The sequence below is a fragment of the Teleopsis dalmanni genome, chromosome X (assembly GCF_002237135.1).
Source record: "Teleopsis dalmanni isolate 2A chromosome X, ASM223713v2, whole genome shotgun sequence".
NCBI classification, from domain to species: domain Eukaryota; kingdom Metazoa; phylum Arthropoda; class Insecta; order Diptera; family Diopsidae; genus Teleopsis; species Teleopsis dalmanni.
The window spans coordinates 59,996,806-60,015,735 of record NC_051848.1 but is presented as its reverse complement, the minus strand read 5'-3'; the positions used below and the strand labels follow the sequence as shown (position 1 = coordinate 60,015,735).

The 18,930-nt window shown below is 29.0% G+C and overlaps 1 protein-coding gene and 1 long non-coding RNA gene across 5 annotated transcripts in view; both read right to left on the bottom strand.

Annotated features, from left to right (window-relative positions):
* Nucleotides 1-847: 847 nt before the first annotated feature.
* On the bottom strand, nucleotides 848-3,444 carry LOC119662356. Its single transcript, XR_005250759.1, has 4 exons — nucleotides 3,340-3,444; nucleotides 1,282-1,384; nucleotides 1,155-1,201; nucleotides 848-1,097 (listed from the first exon to the last, which is right to left on the bottom strand). It is a non-coding gene; the product is annotated as an uncharacterized LOC119662356 (long non-coding RNA).
* A 13,719-nt stretch (nucleotides 3,445-17,163) lies between these two features.
* Nucleotides 17,164-18,930, bottom strand: part of LOC119687175 (leupaxin) — a 104,676-nt gene continuing 102,909 nt past the window's right edge. For 2 of the 4 annotated variants that reach the window (XM_038101401.1, XM_038101402.1), the window contains one exon: nucleotides 17,164-17,580. In XM_038101401.1, coding sequence (XP_037957329.1) covers nucleotides 17,314-17,580 — 267 coding nt within the window. In that variant the 3' untranslated portion in view covers nucleotides 17,164-17,313. The remainder of the gene's footprint in view (nucleotides 17,581-18,930) is intronic. The other 2 variants (XM_038101403.1, XM_038101404.1) reach the window with 2 other exon arrangements.

Below are 18,930 nucleotides of genomic sequence, written 5' to 3'. Positions count from 1 at the left end.
ATTATCTTGTACTTATATTCTCCTTTAAAAATGCTTTTTTTCGTCATATGAACCTTAAAATCTTTATACGGCGTCACAATCAACCCTTTTTACTTATTCCTTTCACATATGGTCTGGTATTTCTTCTGCTCAGATGGAACATCTTCACGTATTTAAAGGAAAAATACTTCGTGACTGTAAAAGTAACAGACGCAAATCTGATGGGAAACACTATCTCAATTGTTGTGTCTATAATACTGTCAATATCGAGCGGTTAGATAACTTTATGTTATCCTAAGCTCTTCAATACTTTACCAGGTGCCACAACATTTTGCAACCGACAAACTGCGCACTGATCACCTGCACTCTATTCTACTACTCTCTATGCGGCACAAGCCTCCCCAGTTCCTAGCCTTCGATTTAGACGACATTGCCCATGTATAATCGCAGTTGCAGTAAACCCCTAGATAGAGTTTACTCTTAAACAATACATTTAACCAAATTATTTTAACTGCATTTACAATTACCCACCTCTAAACCCAGTTAGATATCTTTACTTCGCAAATGTTAAGCTTTTTGATGTTCTATTTCATTCCTTTGCCTGTATTCTGGAAAGAGATTCCCAGCCAAGACCTGCACGGTCCCCTGCTCAAAATCTATTCTTTTTGCATTCCTGAGAGGTAGTTTAAATTTCACACGGTAGCTGTTGATGCTTTTCACTTACTGCAAAAAAAAAAACAACTAAGCAACCTAAGTCCAATAATAATCCAAAACTTATTTTAAACAATAAAAAAAATTTGACCAATTAGCCTGCAAGAACACTTTATTAAAATAGTTTGGTTATAAAATAATAAATATTGTCATATTTATAAAATAAAAAGAGTGTTTTAGTTAACCGATGATTTTTTTATTGTCACATAACGACAAACAAATACTATTTAATCAAAAATCATGATGATTAACGCAAAGCAAGGCAGCAAAGCAGATTAATAAACTGGAAGAACTCCTGATCGCCTGCATAAATTTGGGTGCAATTGATACCGAGATCAGCAAAAAATTTGTAAACCAACTCTGCGTCAAAAAAGTTTAACTGCTTCAAAATAAATATATCCAAAATTCTTGAAAGAAACGATGTTGTATTTAAGAAAATTTGTCATTTCTAAAAAAAAGCTTACTTGTCAACGATGAAATACTTGAATCCTGGATCCATATTTCAGTTTTACTGGAAAGGTATAGTACGATATTAGAATAAATATAATAAATTTAGTTCCGTGATTTGATTTAATATTTAATAATTCATACCTAGAAGTATTGATTCAACTTGAGCGTATTCTGGATCAGTAAAATGAATTTGTGGTCAGGTGAAGGAGAGAATCCTTGTGTTCACTTGAACTTGGTATTCCTCCTTAAAAATCAATTACAGTTATTTTGTCACAAATCAAATATAATCTGTTGACTTTATTAAATTGCTTCTCATTATTAATTTTTTTTATTGTGTTGTAGTTACGTGAATGCTATCATTCTGCTAGTGTTAGTAATGGGCGAAGATAAATATTCAAATAATTAATACGTTATGGATATGTATGGATATATACTACAGTAATCCTTAGAGCATAATTATTCTTTATGAATAATTGCTTCCAGTATAATTACATTTTCTTTATGTCCTCACTCTCAAACCTTAATCCCATCGAGTTTTGACGGAAGATTTTGAAATGTCTCTCACAGTCTGGCGCAGAGGAGTTTAGCATTGCCAACACATGTTAAAAACACTCCGGAGAAATCCCCTAAGCATGTCAGAAATTGTAATTGGTAAGAAAATGTGATATCAATATGAACCAAAAAATTGAATTGTGGCATGGAAATCACCAGAAAAGTCACAAATCCAAAAGTAGGAAATCATTCACTTTAAAAGAGTGTCAATTTTTTTTCATCAAAAGGATCTGTTTTCAATTACTTGCCATAAAGTTTAAGCGGTGACTACAAAATATTACACATATTAAGTAGTTCTAAAATGATTCTGAAGTAAAATTTTACGAATTCGACCAGAATATTGAAAGCTTAAACGTTAGTTCTTCTTCCGCGATAATACATTATCGCATGTTATCATCGCGGCACAAAACTCCCGTCAAAGAGCAAGAAAAGAGTTTGAAGAAAAAAAAAAACTTGGTAGTTGTACCAAGTTGTGTTTGACAATCGTTATAAAGTCTATTTTCCAAATATCTACACAAAAAACTGAAATAAAATTTCGATGCTTGGTCGAATGGAATATTTATCCAAAATTTTGCTCATTACTGGTCAGTTCTTTTATTTAACTTACTTTAATATTACTTTGAGAAATGATTGAGATTCTTGAAACGCAAATATTTAGTGAAAAGTTTTTCTTAAGTTTGTCATTTAGAGTAATATCAACCACTTACCTACACTCGTGTTTTTATACAGTTCCAATATCAAAATTTTTATATTGAACACACAAATAACTATACCTACCGGCAGTTTGCAGGAAAATCTGTTTGCGTAATCCATGTAAAAATTTACGATTTTAAAGTCCAGATATTTAACAATCAATCTGTATAATAGACTAGGTTATACCGACGATCTCAAGAGGATCCACTTAAGGCTATATGCCCATTGTGCTACCGTCTTATTAAAAACTTAAAGGCTAAAACCATCTAGAACCTTTGGCGAAACTTATGATGCTATTTAGAGGAAGGTCTTGATCCTCAAAAAAAAGCCCCTAAAATATTGAGGCGGTGTCGCTCATGTGCCATACAGAAACAAAGCAGATAGGAGGTAGAACTGCTTAATTCAGAACACTTACAAAAAAGACAGGGTTTACCTAATACCGTAGCTACAAAAAGTTTAGGTTTAAAAGCATTCCATTCTAAAAGAAATAAGTAACAATACTAACTGACTACCAGACTCTGTAGACTAGAGCCATATTGTGAATTAAGTTGGTTTACAACTAGGTCTCTGATAGAAAAATGGTTTTCAACCGAAAGAAGTCGCTACTAGCGCAACATTCTAGGTAACCATTAGGCTAAAGAGCTGGTTCATCCGTACAGAACTTTTAGATTTGTGAACATCATCTCCTAAATAAAAAAGGTACTAAAATGATAATTGCATATGTTTTTGTTTTTAGATATTGAAGTCAGTTTCTCATCCTACAAGTTCATTACAATAATTCCCAAAAGATGTGAGCAGAAGATTATAGACATTAAATTCTGCACACAATGACAGATATGAAGAAATGTGTTTTCAACAGTTATTTCCCAATAACATGTCGATATACATATATAATTTATATAAATTTCATATATTTTGAAAATATCACACACTTTATTAAATAATGTTACTTACATAAAACTTTTATAAATTTTTACTGTGAAGTCCAAAGAAACAAACTGGAAACATACAATTCCACAATTCCAGTGTTCCAGATAAAAATATATACCATTTTTTTCTTTGAAATTAGAGATATCATATTTTTTCATATCCATTTGCTTACTATTATTTTAAAATATATTCTATTGAAAATAATATCAATTGACACTTGATCCTTTTTTGGTCAGTGTTATTTACTATATGGCAATCATGAATTTTTACAAAGTTGGATTCAAATATATCCTAAGAACTTCACGACTTAAAAATAAAAATGATGTATAATAAAAATACTTCTTACAACAAAAACCCCCTAAAAGCCTCCTTCTATTTTAAGTAGAATTTAATGATAAATTCAATTCAGGAATAAAAAGTAAACATTTTTGTATCGTTTTTTCTGGATTAATTAATTTAATGGTATTATAGTATGGAGTGGCCCGCTAGCCCCTGAAAGCGAGTACACAAGGCAAGGCAAGGTGTCTGATTGCATTTAACATGGAAAATGCCGGCGCAACCATTGTCCTTGTCTCTCCAAGTTGCCGCACAGCCTCCACGTGGTATCCCTCGATAGTTACCTGGCACCCGCTGGATAATGAACCAGTAGTGGGTACAGCGTGTCCTACTCTCAGAATTTTAAATTATGCGCTGGTTATGCGCTGGTTTTAGAATCCGTGACGTAAAATCAGCCGCCAATGAAGGACGCAAAAACGCCTCAGAACTGAAAATCGATTAACGTTGACGACCAATGCAAGCGCTTAAAGGACAATGATTTACGGATATGCACCTGGAATGTCCAGAACCGTTTGTAAGGCTGACGTCAGCGTGGACAGAATCATGAATCAACCTTCAACGACGGTCTGATGTTAATTGATTTCGCTGTGGCGCGAAACATGATAGCGTGTAGTACCAAATTTCCACACCGCGGTATTCAAAAAGGAACCTGGCTATCTCTTGTTCAATTAACACGAACCGGATTCATTTATTGGAAATATAGTATACACGTGCTTAATGTGTTTCGCGGAAGAAAATAAATTTCAAAAAATTCAAAAAAATAATGCCGTCCTGAAAATTTTTATTTCCCAAAAAATTTAATACTGAAACTATATAAAATATAAAAAACTCAAAATTCGCGGGATACATTTTTTTTCAAATTTAACGATTCAAATTAGTGCTTAAGTATAAACAATCTTAATTATTTAAACAATTTCTTAAAAGTTCAATGAATTATCTTTAAAAAGATATGAATTTCAAATTTCTCTCATTTATAGAACCTGAGATATGACCATTTAAAAATGTGTCTACAATGCCAATTCTTAACACTCATGGATCGATCCATGGGGTCCATATCTCTTAGAAAAAAAATTTCAAAACTTTATCCCGAGACACGGGTCTTCTAATATGATGAAAGTAGCTTATAAAAAAAAATGTAAGCAATTTGCTGGTAATGAGGTCATATTTTGCCAAAATTCGTCCTATTTGTAAAAGAATGACCTACATTTGTACATAATAAGAGTGGGTTGTGAAGATAGCTTGCATGTAAGAAATGACTCCTTAATCCAAGAATAAAAAAGTCGCATGTTGGATGATTAATTTTTTATGTTAACTGAAATAAGGGTTGTCAAAGAAAATACGAGTTAAAAAGTATCTTCGACATTCCTGTGGCTACAAAATACTCCCCAAAGTAGGAAAGATCAAAATGATTGACAGAATGATATAGACACAATGCTAACAATATGATTTTTTACAAGAAAAATAGTGGAGTTTTCGTAGTGCTTTCATTAAATTCATTTCTGTTTGAATTGAAATCCTATATAATTTATTTTTATTTAAAAAAAATATCGCAAATGTGAATAAGGAAACAATTTGAATAGGAATAATTAAACTCTGGTTTCATCATTTTAAATATTTAATATTGACTTCTTTTGAACGACCATTATGCTTTTTGCTGGAACTTAAGTTATGCATCGCATGGGAACAGTGAAAGTTTTGAAAGGACTTTTGCAATGATTGGTACTTTAAGGTACCATTAGAAGCGACTCTCGCTACAATAACGGCTAATTTTGCTGCAATTTACACCCTTTTATGTTATAAAATTACTTGTATATAACTGAGTTGTAATGGACTCGGTAAAGGAAACTATTGTTTGATTTTGTCAGTTGACACTTGGAATTCTAAATTACAAAAGACGTTCCCAGTGTGCTAAATTGGACAGCATGAAGTAACCAAATGAAATTAGTGTACACACAGTGCAACGCCGGTGCTACTCTTGCGGGTGTACGAGATATTGGTGCTCTCCAGCAACAAAGAAACTCTGAACAGTGCGATGCTGTCTTAGAGTTGCGGTTGCTTCCTTAGTGAATATGTAACCTAAAGTGTATCCATTTGTATGTTCGCATGGAGCTGGCCAGCTTGCGCAATATTAATTTGACTTTGTTGCCAGTTGCTGGTGTGGCATTTGCTTTGATACGCTGCTCCTTGTGTTTATAATGCAAAATCCACATTGTTCAAAATCTCCTTTTCAGTTCGGAATATTTGCTATTGCTGCAACAATAACTATTGCTGTTGTTTCTGTAACTGAAGTTTAAGGTTTGATGGATTGTTCTTCTACTAATACTAGTAAAATTTAAACAAAAGAACAAATAGAGAACAAATTCAATTTGCTTTGGAGTGCAATTAACCTAAATCAAAGATTCTTATTGAAATTCAGAAGAGGTAGAGTGTTTATATTATATGTGTGCTTTACTAAATAAAGCAATCGTGGCTTCCATGTTAAATCACTTAAACATGCACTTAATGGAAGTAAAATTGAACTTAAATATAATAATAGAAGAAAGAGCTATATTCTAGAACTATTTTTCAATAATTTTGAAGCATAACTTGAACAGTATATATGTATACATACTGTATAGTATACATGTACTATACATTTATTGTTTTGTTAGACTTTAGGACAGCCATCAGAACTATCATTGATTTTATTAATATCTCTTCATACCTACTGAAACGCGTACCACAGCGTACGCTTCTTGGTACGTACCCCAAGAAGATAGCTCAGGGAGTCAAACCAAATGAATATATGGTGGCTGAGGTACATGTTTTAGTGTCGCTGAACTTCAACTGCAAAGAACGCGGCCTATAAAAGAACTCTGAAATCCGCAGCTACGCAAACCATCCGTAAACAATATCGGAAAATGAGAAAGTTAGAAAGGTACCTATTCATATGGAAGAAACGAAATCAGGAAAGGCGCTAACGAGAAAAAAACGAGGTATGAAGAAACATAAATGAACCCGTCAATTTGATTAAAAAGTCAACTGTCTGACTCAAACCTTTAAGCCTGGAGCATTAACCTATAAAAACGAAAATGGTAATCTCATTACGGATACAGAAAGTGTACTGAAAGTATGAAAGAAATATTTCTCCAAACTACTGTCTGGCGATGATAATGTCAATTCCTTCTTTAAAAAAATGTTCTCGAACTCCCAAATCGAAAATGATGTTATTAAAATTCCACCACCTACGCATAGACGCCACAGCTGAAACGCCTGGAGAAACATGTTGCGCCAAGTCAAAATTCGGTAGCGGGTTGTTATTGGCAAACAGGTAAGTAAGTAAATAATTTTCTGCCATAATCAAGCAGTGAATAAAATATGTTATTTTTCTCTACAATAAGTAGATGATTGTCCTTAAAATATGACAAATAACACAATCGTATGAAAACCAAAAACATTCTAGACTCAAAAACTAGAAATTGTTTATGATAACTGGATATTCGGCACTATTAACGGTGAAGCTTAGATTTTATTAGATTTAAAGATGACCTAATAATGCCAACAGGCCATAAATTGCACCAAACTGAGAATTGTGTAATGTGTATCATTATCTTATGGATCTTATAAATCTTATGAATTATATCTCATACCATATACACTATTTAACTTATAGACAATGCCGCGGAGATAAAAGTAATCTCATCGCTGATATGAATTTTACCGTTATAAAGTAAATTGAGTTTTGACCTTTGAATTAATTTTTGAACCAATTGAATTTTAAGCAAAATTTTCCTTTCTTTCTTTTTTTAAAACTCTACTAGTAGTTATTTGTGTTCCTGGACTTGTGAATTCCATAGCTAGCTCTATTGGCTTATTATAAACTGTCAAATTAAGTTAGGCTTTCTATTAGTTTTCAAAAAGATGATTATTAAGATAGAATTATATTATATTAAATAACCGACTCGCCCAATGCACGTACATTTTGTATTAGGCATTGAAAGAAAAAGGAGCTTTAAGAGCTGTCTGGCTGTCAGAGTAAATAACAATTCTTGAGCCAGAAGATTTTTTGATTAAATTGAATCTTACGCATAAGTTGATTGCGTGGATTTCAGCTTGGAAAACACTCAGCGGAGACACATTGCCTCCGAAATTCTGGTGTTGGGTCCATATACACCAGCATTAGTGCCTTCAATGTTTTAAAGTAAGAAATTAACCCATTGCCTCCGAAATTCTGGTGTTGGGTCCATATACACCAGCACCAGTGCCTTCAATGTTTCAAAGTAAAAAATAAGACGAAACACTTTAAATTCTGCATTTAACTAAAGTGGTGGGATTGAAATAACATCAGTAAAAACTATAAACATATTATCTTATTAACTCCAAAATAAACTTATTTGGCAAAATTTTGTTTAACTGTTAAATTTACACAAAAAAGTTTATTTCAAAAAAAAATTTATTATGTCACTTTAGTTTCAGAAACTTCTTTATGGAATTAAAAGGAACAAATCGCAAAGTCTTTCATATTTTCATCTCCCATTTCAAGCAATTTAAAGGAGTCAAAATCTCTTCGCGTAACATATTGACGTTTCTAACGAATTTTCAACGCAATCTGCAACTGCATCTGCATTCATATTTGCATTATATACTCACTTCATCTTCGATTACTTTTCCTTCCATATTTTTTCCTTAATGCTGTTTCGATGCTTCTTATATCATTTTCTTATTTCAGGATACTTTTGTAATATGTTCTCTTTTTATATTTGATGTTGTTTTGGTACAAGCAAAAAGTTTCGAAGTGTATTTTCCTCTCTTACATTGCAATACCAATCCCCCATCCAGTCAGCGCTACCAACGCAGCCGTCAGTGCCGGAGTAAAAGTATGAGTTTGAGTACATTTGGCTTATTTCCATCATATTACTTCCTTTGTATCGTAAAGCATTTATCGAGTTTTTAGCTAGACAATTTGATCCTTAAATTTTTGCCTTTTTATGTGCAACTTGGGCAATCAGAAAATGGTTTTGACTTGTACATGTTCGCAGGCAAGCGAACCTATTTACTCGTACATATATTCCAATGAAGTAAAAATTTCATGTATTTTAATGCTCGACTGGGAATTCAATGTTAAGTACTCCAATAAGCAAAAACAAAAATTTTTTTCTAAAAAACATTCATCACAAATTAAACATTGGGGAATATGTTTGTCCAGCACTAACACCGGTTGCAATGTTAATTTTTTATTTATTTTTAATAATGCACAATAAACATATATGCGGATAACAGAAGTAACGTTAACAACTTGATGTCTGATAAGCAATTTCAGGTTCCCGACTTGAAGTCATTATTAGTATCCAATCATAAGATTCTTACTGAATATGGCTAAAGAACGATTGGCTTCAAATAGCGGAAAGCAACTGAGAGAATCTTTAAACAATTATGACGAATATAATACTACGATCTGAATACAACGTTAACAATCTATACCATTTCTAAATATGTCCTACTTTTTGAAAGCAATTCCTAAGTGCTCAGTGGCTATAAGTAAGCCACATAAACTGGCTTGAACCATATAGCGAAAATGCTAATTAAACTGAAGGGCTATATCACTATTTCTATTAACCAACAAAGCCCTTGACATAGAAACATCGAAGTGAACGGGAAAGCTGACAGCTTAGCCTGCTCTTGTGCTTCACTGGATGTGTCCCTGGCGATATCGGTTTATATTACCCTAGACACCCTTAAAAGAAGTACCTATTTCTATTTTCTTCAACATGCCAGCAACAGATCGAAAGCATTTAAGTCATGTGCAACTTTCCAGTTAACGTGGCCTACGTATATTTAAATTAGATCATTAGAACTAATCAAAAAAGACCACGTGAACACTGGAAGGCTCACTGCAGTTCTTTCTGGTCATTGGTATATAGGAATCCAAACGAAGAAACTGCACATTCCTCATAATCATCATTGCAAAAGTTATGGAAATTCTTAGGAAAAGAAACTATAACACGTTTTCTCTGTGAATTCCGGTTTTGAAAGAATAAAGTTTCTTTGACAGTTTATTGCACTGTTTATAGATGAAGACGGGAGACCTAATAAATTACCTTAATTCCACGGGATGGATTTAGTTTCTACTCTTTTATATTAAGGGTTCTTGCAAGGAATGTGGAAGCAAAACAGGGAAAACTCGCTAATTGAGGTTGATTGGACTGTCACTGCAACCTACTAACCAACCAACCATAATAAGTGGCAATTTTAAAATGATGTTTGCCAATATTTATTGACAATTAAATTATTACTTATTTACTTACAGCTGTTGAAATGACGCTACTTTTTATATTTTCAAAATAATGGATTCAAAACAATATCATTGCTTTTTGATGAGGAAAAATATCGAGAGCAAAAACTTGACTTGGTAAGTGTTACCCTGACTCTACTGTTAGCTAGGCTTCTTTGGACCAGGATTTCTAAATCGAGACGGTTCATATGTGGTACAGAGTCACAAACTATGACTGATCTGGAGTGAAAAACTCAATAAAACTTTTAGTCCTAGGTGTTTCAAAAACCGTGTCCAAGGATGAATGACACTGTGTGAGTGTGTCTTAGAATGGTGAACTCCAAATACCTGACAACCTGGCGGCCTTTCCACTAACAAAATAATAGCGCATATTACACTTCTAAGATATAAAACACGGGACAAAAATACAATCTGGGCAGCCAGCAGAGTCACGAACTGGCATCCAGATCTTTCCAATAAGTGCTCAATGTGGCAAAATCAGGAATTTACATTTCTACTTTGGATATTATTTACAAGAGTGATAAAAATTTTCATTGCTATCAAAAGTCCATTGTACACGGCTTATAAAATCCACATTTTATAGCAAACCCCGAAATATGGGACACAAGATGCAAATACAACATACAAATACTGAAAAGACTACCATTAAAAATACTTAGGACTATCATCAACACTGACTGTTATGGGAATGTCTCAAACTATGACATTCATCGTGACTTAAAGACACCCTTCGTCGCAGATAAATTTCTCTTTCACCCTATCCTAGCAAAGAAATGAGGCAGCTACCAAATAACGAAGTCACATACAATAGACGCTTGAAGCGCTTATTTCTATTAGAACTATCAATATCTAATATATACACATATTACAATTTTAATCTCTTTATTGCCTCATCTACTCCTTTTATTTAATCATCTTTTTTAATTTAATTCAAACACGTTTTTATCATTTATCATAATTATTAAAATTGATTTCAATTATTATCAGGACTTCGAACCGGAAAAAAAACCGATATTTTTGCAGGAACGAAAACCGAAACCGAACCGTTATATTTTTTTTCTTCTGAACCGGAACGGAAAGAATTCCGATCCGAAACCCTGATTATTATTGTAAAAAATAATAATATATTATGATAACAGATAATAATATTATTTTTTTATATTAATTACATAAATTATTTAAATTTAGTAATTTATGAATTAAAAATTTAATATAAATCAAATTTTTTGAAAAATCAAGAAATATTTCCTTTAAACCTAAGCATAGCTTGTTTTTAAAAATTCTAACTTTAATGGAACTCAATCTGCATTAGAGTTAGTATGTATTATTTTAGAGCATGAGTAGATCCAAAACTTTGTCTTAAATTTGATTTTGGATTTGAACGTATATTAGATATATCAGCTGTGAAAAAAAATCGAATTTTCTTTAAGTTTTGTACACTTGACAGTTTAATGATTGATTGACTTTTTAAATAAAACATATAACATTTTCTTTCGATAAAAAAATATTTTATTTCTTAATACTTTTCACCTTTTATACTCTATACAAATTTTTTTAATTTTTCTAACTAATAGATTTTCTTAAGGACCTTAAAATAATATTATCTTAATTTAAACTAAATTTCTTAATACCGAAATTTGAGCTTCAAAGTCTTAAATATTTGCCACCGCTCTGGCATTTATTTTATTTATTCTAAGAATCTTCTTTTTGCAGCGTATTAGAGAAAAAGGCTTCAATATAATAAGTATATAATATATATATAATATTTGCTTAAGGCCCATGCTGCTATAGCAATAACCTCTTCTTTACTTGTTATTTAAATGACAATGTAAAGTTAATAATAAATAAATAAATGAAATATATAATAAAATATATAACATAATATATAATATGGTATATATATAATATTATATAAAGTACTATATTATTTACGATTGTTATTAAATTTTTCTATAACATTATCATTATATATTATCATCATACAGACATCAGAGATAACAGTTAAAATCAGTAAAAGCTTCTTAAAATGTCTATCTAATTCGTTTACCTAAGTTATATGTATATTAAAAGATTATCCGAAATTATATATCTACAAGGAAATTGTTAATTTTTAAATGATTTAAGTTACATTGATTTCGATATAAGTAGCCTTTTAAAAACTTCCATAGCTTATATTCTATTCCATTTTCATCTTTTCGACATATATGGTATATCGTAAAATTTGTTGATGCTCCTAGAAAACATTCTTGAATGTAGTAACAATTTATTAGTGTCTACATGCGATGCTCAAGTGATAATGCTAACTTAACAAAGTTATTAATCCGTTATCCTTAATTATTTCGCAAGAACAGCAGTTTTGAACTATCCATTTCTTAAAACTTATCTTACTTATGTTTTTTGTATTCATTTTTTCCCCAAAAACTCGAAAGTCCTGCTACCGGATGATGGTATCCTCTTAGTATTAATACATCAGTGGCATTACATCAGTAATTGGTTAACATCTGTTGGACAAGATTTTGATTGTGGGGGCGATTATGTCCTCATATGTGGATAGATTTAACAGATATCTTTATAGTATTGCTGATATCGTATACAAATTTTCCATGCTCCAACCATCCATACGCAAGTAATCATATTGTCGGATGAAAATTATTTTAAAGATCCAAATAAGAGTTAAAATTGATTGTAAATAGAACAAAGTAATATTAATTATTTATTCTGATATATTTATCAAAACTATTTCTATCGCGTACTCTACTCCATTCTTGGTATAGAGGATAGTTAAGCATTCACCACGTAATTTTCGTTTTAAAATAAGCTGTAGTACAATTGATATTTTTCATTCCTTGGAATATAAACATTATATGCTTAATTTCATTATGTAAATGTATGAAAGAATTTTTTTCATTCATTGCTTAATTTGTATCGTCATCAACTAATAAAATTTTCGAGATCATATTATATTTATATATCGAAACTTTCTGCTCTATTCATATGCGATATTATTCCATATTAAGAGTATCAGTTTTATGGTAATTTTCACTGTAAGCTTCAAAATTTTTTCATTATTTATGACATTGTTTTCGTTTTTTTTGATCTCCATTATACAAAAATAGATATTTCAGTATAAACAAAAACAAATCTAGACTTCCATCCTTATCGTTTCAATCGTTCCTTATCGTTCGTGTTTCCGATCATCTCATTTATCTGTAAAATGAACAATTTTTAAAAGTTGTTCTCAAAAAAATAAGATTAAATCATACTTACACTTACAGTTCATGTTATTGATCTATTGATTGGATAGTTAAGCCCAAAAATATACATTCTCCTATGAAATCACCAATCACCGTATACCGAGATATGAGATTCACTGAAATTCCAAAGAGATCATACGTTTAGTCTTCCCATCTTTAAAGGTATGAAGATATGAAATTATTATTAAATCATAGAAACCAAAGGATGGCCTAAACCTTAGAGAAGAGGAAAATCTGTATTTGAATCTCAAATTAGTTCAACTTAGAATTCATAACAATTTTGTTCATTTTTTTTTTACTTTATTTTTTAAATATACAAGATTACAATCAATAATAAAAACAATTACTAAAAATTATAAATTATCGTTCGTTTAATTTTATTCGCTTCCTCACATTTGTAAATATCTGGTTATGTTTATTTTTATAAATTTAAAAAAATTTTAAAATGATTACATTATTACATTTAAAGAGTTAAAAATATTTTGCCTGCTTACACATTGCATTATTTTTTAAAGTGTATATTAATTTTTACGAGTAACTTGTGATATATCTAGTGTAATATTGAAAACATTTACTATCGTTTTAAAATTAAGTCAATATTAGAATTATAATTTATATTTTAGTAACTGCAGAAATAGCATTATTTTCTATAAATTTTAATTGAAAACACTTTTTCAAAAATTAGTAAAACGAAATGTTAAAAAAATATAAAAACTTTTATAAACAAATTTATTTATAATGACAATGAAAAATTCTAAGACGTAGTAATTTTAAATGTATAATAAAAAAATATTTTGATAGAATATACATAAAAAAATTTGTTATACAAACATAATTTTGTTCATAAAAATAAAAAATTATGTAAAACAAAATTTAAAAAGAATATAAAAATATTAAATATTAAATTAGTATAAAAAAAAAATATTATATAATTATAAAAAATATTAGATTAATTTAAAAATAATTGAATTAATATAAAAAATAAATAAATGAATAAACAAAAAAAAATAAATTAATGAAAAGAAAATTAAATTAATTTAAAAAAAATTTAATAAGTTTAAAAAAAATTAAATTAATATAAACAAAATTTAATTTGTGTAAATAATTAAAATAAAATTACATGTAAAATCAAAACTTATTTCATCTAAATTCTTTCTATGTATATTTTATTAAATATTTTAAATTTTAATTAAAATTTTCCAATTGTTTAAATAAAGTGAATATAATTACATACAATAAACTTATTTCGCTACGCCTTAGAATTTAAATTTTAAAATCAAATTAATAATATTAATTAATATTCACAATTGGCACAATTCGGAATTGAAGTAAAAAACATTTTAAAATATTTTAAATAAAATTAATTAAAAATTGAGTGGTAAAACATATACATATTTCAACATAATAAAATATTAATGACAATAGAAAAACTTAAAGCTTACATTTATTATCTGACAATTTTATTAACATTACAAAATTAATTAAATATCATATATGACTGTCTGGTTTATTTACGTGCTATATTTTTATTAATTTTTTTTTAAATATTATTTAACTTGACTTAAAATTTTATTATTTTAACTACTGCCGACAATATCTTTAAAAATATCGAGTAAAAAAATAACAATTTATTTAATGAACTGAAAATTCTTTTTTATTTATTTTATATATAAGAAAAAAAATTTTTTTTATATGCATGTTATACTAAAGACATAATTTTTATTTTTGTATTTTACAATTATTTTTATTTGCTTAATTTTTTTTAATTACTTCACAACAACAGAGTATTTCACAAAAATAAATAATAAAATAAACAATAAAATGAACTAAATTTATATTTCTAGTTTCAAAACCTTCAATATTTATATTTTAATATAACATAATTTTTATACTGTAAAAAAAATATTCAATATGTTATTTGGTTTCATTATATTACAAATAGTATATTTTCATAAAAACACATTTTATGTTTATATATCTCATACGCTATAGTAAAACTAAACAAATTTTTTTAATAAAAATGCTTACATAACGAAATAAAAAAAAGAAACATAAAATAAAACATATATAAAATAAAGATAATATTAAATAAAATTAAAGTAATATAAAATAAAATAAAACTAATTAAAATTAAAATAAATATAAAAATACTTTAAATAAAAAAAAATACTATTAAAAATAAAAAATACTAAAAAATAAAATTAAAATATATACACAACCTAATATGCTAAATTTAAAAACACAAGCAAATACATAAATAAATAAAAAATATAAATTTTAGTGAAGTTTGAAAAAATTAAAAAAAAATTTTTTAAGTAAATTAAAAAATAAAAGTAAACTATAAAATAAAATAAAAATCTAATAAGCAAAAAATTAGTAGAAAAACGTAACAATTATTTAAAAAAAGTAAATTATATAAAAAAAGCAAATGAGATATATAAAATAAAGTCAATATGATCATACTTAATGACATTTAGTTACGACAGTTATAACATTAGGTGAGCTATTATAAGTTTAACTAATTTTAATATGTTTTTTAAAAGGTTGGGTTAAAACGGCGATGGATCTAAACTGGATCCATTTAGGCCTATTGACTCATTCTGCTACCGTATAAAGAAAGGACTCGAGATTTAAAAGTACGTGTAACATTTGACGAAGCTTAAAATGCTGTTTAGTGGAAAGTCTTGTATTTGATCATGATCCTTAAAGAAAGGGGTCCCTAAAGTATTGAGTTGCCGCCATGCATGAGCTGGGCAAAGATAGAGTCCAACTTTCTTCGTCTTTCTCACAGCTGCAACAGTTATAATTGAAGAGAAGATTCAATCTTCTAGCATTGTTGCCTTATCTGCACTGACTTGTAAGTAGACCTATCATAAGACTGATATCTCTACGAGACATTTCAATGAGATTATTGGATTTCCTTTTAGTGAAACGTGGTAAAATTGCATACAGATGCCTTCATATCGTCTTCCCATCTTATATTAAAAAGTTCATCACAGAAAGAACTCAGTAACAATTTACATGATGTTAGCGATATGCCCAGATCGTTTAGGTGTTACGAGTGGAGTCCTGAAACATCCTTCTGTCTAGCTTGTCTGCTTCACAATTGCCGAAAATGTCCCTATGATCGGGAACCCAGATAAGAGAAATTTTGAACTGCGTTGTTCAGTATTTTTTAATGTAATAGAAATTATAAATCTTCGGTTTTTTCCTTTCTACAAATGCTATACAATGTGTTGTACTTTTAAGATTTTATTAATACATTTTTTTAATATTTATTTAAGGTCTCTGAACTGTGAAATAACTGTGAAATTAACCAAGTCCACAAATCAATGAAAAAAAAAAGACTGACTTAAATATTTGGTACTGGATCTTGATAATATTGAATTAAACCACTAGTGCAGACGTTAGATTAAAACACTAGTTCAGTATATCGAATCACTAACCAATTAATTACTTAAGAGATTTCAATAGTTTTGTTGTAAGAGTTCCTCGCGGAATCGTAATTTTTTTTTGTTTTTAAATATATTAACTGTACTCTAGAGCAATAGCAGTGTCTAATGTCACGGAGCGGTGACTGTGCGCGGACCGGCGAATGAGAAAATTATGCGTTTTTGTAGGCGAGATACGAGTACGTGGACATTAAAATATTTTAATAAATATAAATATATATATTAGATTTCACAATATATTTATGTATAATGTATTTGTATAATTTGTATAACTGAAAAAATTTTAACAGAAAAGTGCATACAATAAAACATAGATTTTTATGCGAGATATAATATATAAAATAATGTATATAACATATTTAATATTTTTCATAGTTATATATATCTTTATACATATTTATTACTAAATCGAAAAGTCGAATATAACTATTAATATAAATGAAAGCAGCTCGGTATCTTCGTAAAATAGTTTATTACTTACTAATGTCAATTAAGATTGGAAGCAATTTAAATTTCTTGTCGGAAATAGTTAAAATATTAAACAATGTCATAAAAATTATATTTGTTGTAATTATAGTATATACTGATGTCACGTGTATTTGAATTTTTATATTATTGTTGTTATTTTCTTTATGTTGCGAGATATATGTAGGCAAAAATATATAGAAGAAAATTTTATTTCGATTTAACCGAAAATCTTTTCGAAGCATGCATGACAATATGGTTTATCATTTTGTTCCTTGAAAGTTCCTTTGTTCAGTTGCTTGAGACAAAAAGCGCAAACAAAGTGCTCAGGATGGAATTTCTTGAACATAGCAGTAATGCAACGACCAGTAATTGGCTTGGAGCAACCAGCACATAGTGAACCACGTTTAGCATGATAATGTGTCTCACAGTATGGCAAGCCTTCATGATCAAAGAACGAACCACCTTGGAAGGGCTGCCGACAATCCTAAAAAATAAAATAAATAAAAAAAATTATTGATTGAAAAGGTTATAAACAATTATAAATTAGAAAGAAAAAAAATATGAAAAAGCCCAACTGCTCTTCTATAATTTAAAAATAAAATCTTTCTTTAATCCGAAATGTTTACATTTAAGAAACTTTTTTAAAAAATATTATAAAAATAACATTTAAAAAAATAGATAATATTAATATGAAATGTTAATATTAAATAAACATATTCAAAATATTTCTAAAATATGTCGCCTCATATCATTTTGAATAAATTACGTTGTTAAATATTTTTAAATACAAAATTTTAAATTATTTTTGCGAAAATTGGAAATTTTTCTAAAATACAAATTTATTTAAATCTGTCATATTTTTCATTTTAAGTTCAAATGCGAAAATTGTTGCCAAAATTTTTATTAAATATTTTCAAATCTTAGGTAATTAAAGCAATAAATTAGCATTCATTGGGCGTGTCAATACAATTTTGCAATGTAAACAATAATTTATAAAAACAAAATCTATAAAAAAGAATTTATCAAATAAATACTGGTCAGTGTGACTTAAAAGATTACCTAAAATATAATCTTCTGCTAAATAAAAGTATTTAATATCAATAAACTCATATAATTATACAAAATCGAACAAATTTTTTTATGGTAATAATTATCCAATATCGCGTTATCGAATCTCAGAATGGTTACAAGCTCCTCGGAGATGTATGCACATCTGAGGTCAATTATTGCTTAGTCTGATGAAGTGATAAACAATAATCCAGTCAAGGTGTAGAGAGAGGTTATGAAGAAAAGTACTCAAGTGCACTGACTCAACTAGACTCAACACAATAATAGATTTTAAGGTTTCAACAGGGTTTAGATTTTTAAATGAAAATACACACACATTTTTCTTGGCAATGACAGTGATGTTCGAAAGATTATGAAACTTTCATCTTTCCAGTGAAGAGTGTGGTCTTAGTAAGAGTGTTGTCATATATTATCTTTAAAATGCAATGAAGTTAAATACTTTCATACATATTCCTGTAACATCTTCTAGATATACTTATTTCGTAAAAATATATAATATTATTATTGTTAAGAGAAGTGACACTGCAATCGTTGGGTCTATTGTGCCTCTTTCTGAGTTTAGAGTAAATCTCTAAGCCCTGTTGTGCCAATAAAAAGTGTAATAGAAGCTATTTTACAGAGTTTTTTCGCTTTTTCCATAAAGGTATACATTCCCAGGAGTCTTCTCCATTTGTACATTAACGCAAGACATTCTAACAGCACATGTGTTGCTGACTACTCATTCACTTCACAGAATCTACAGTTTACATCCGTATATTAACCAAAT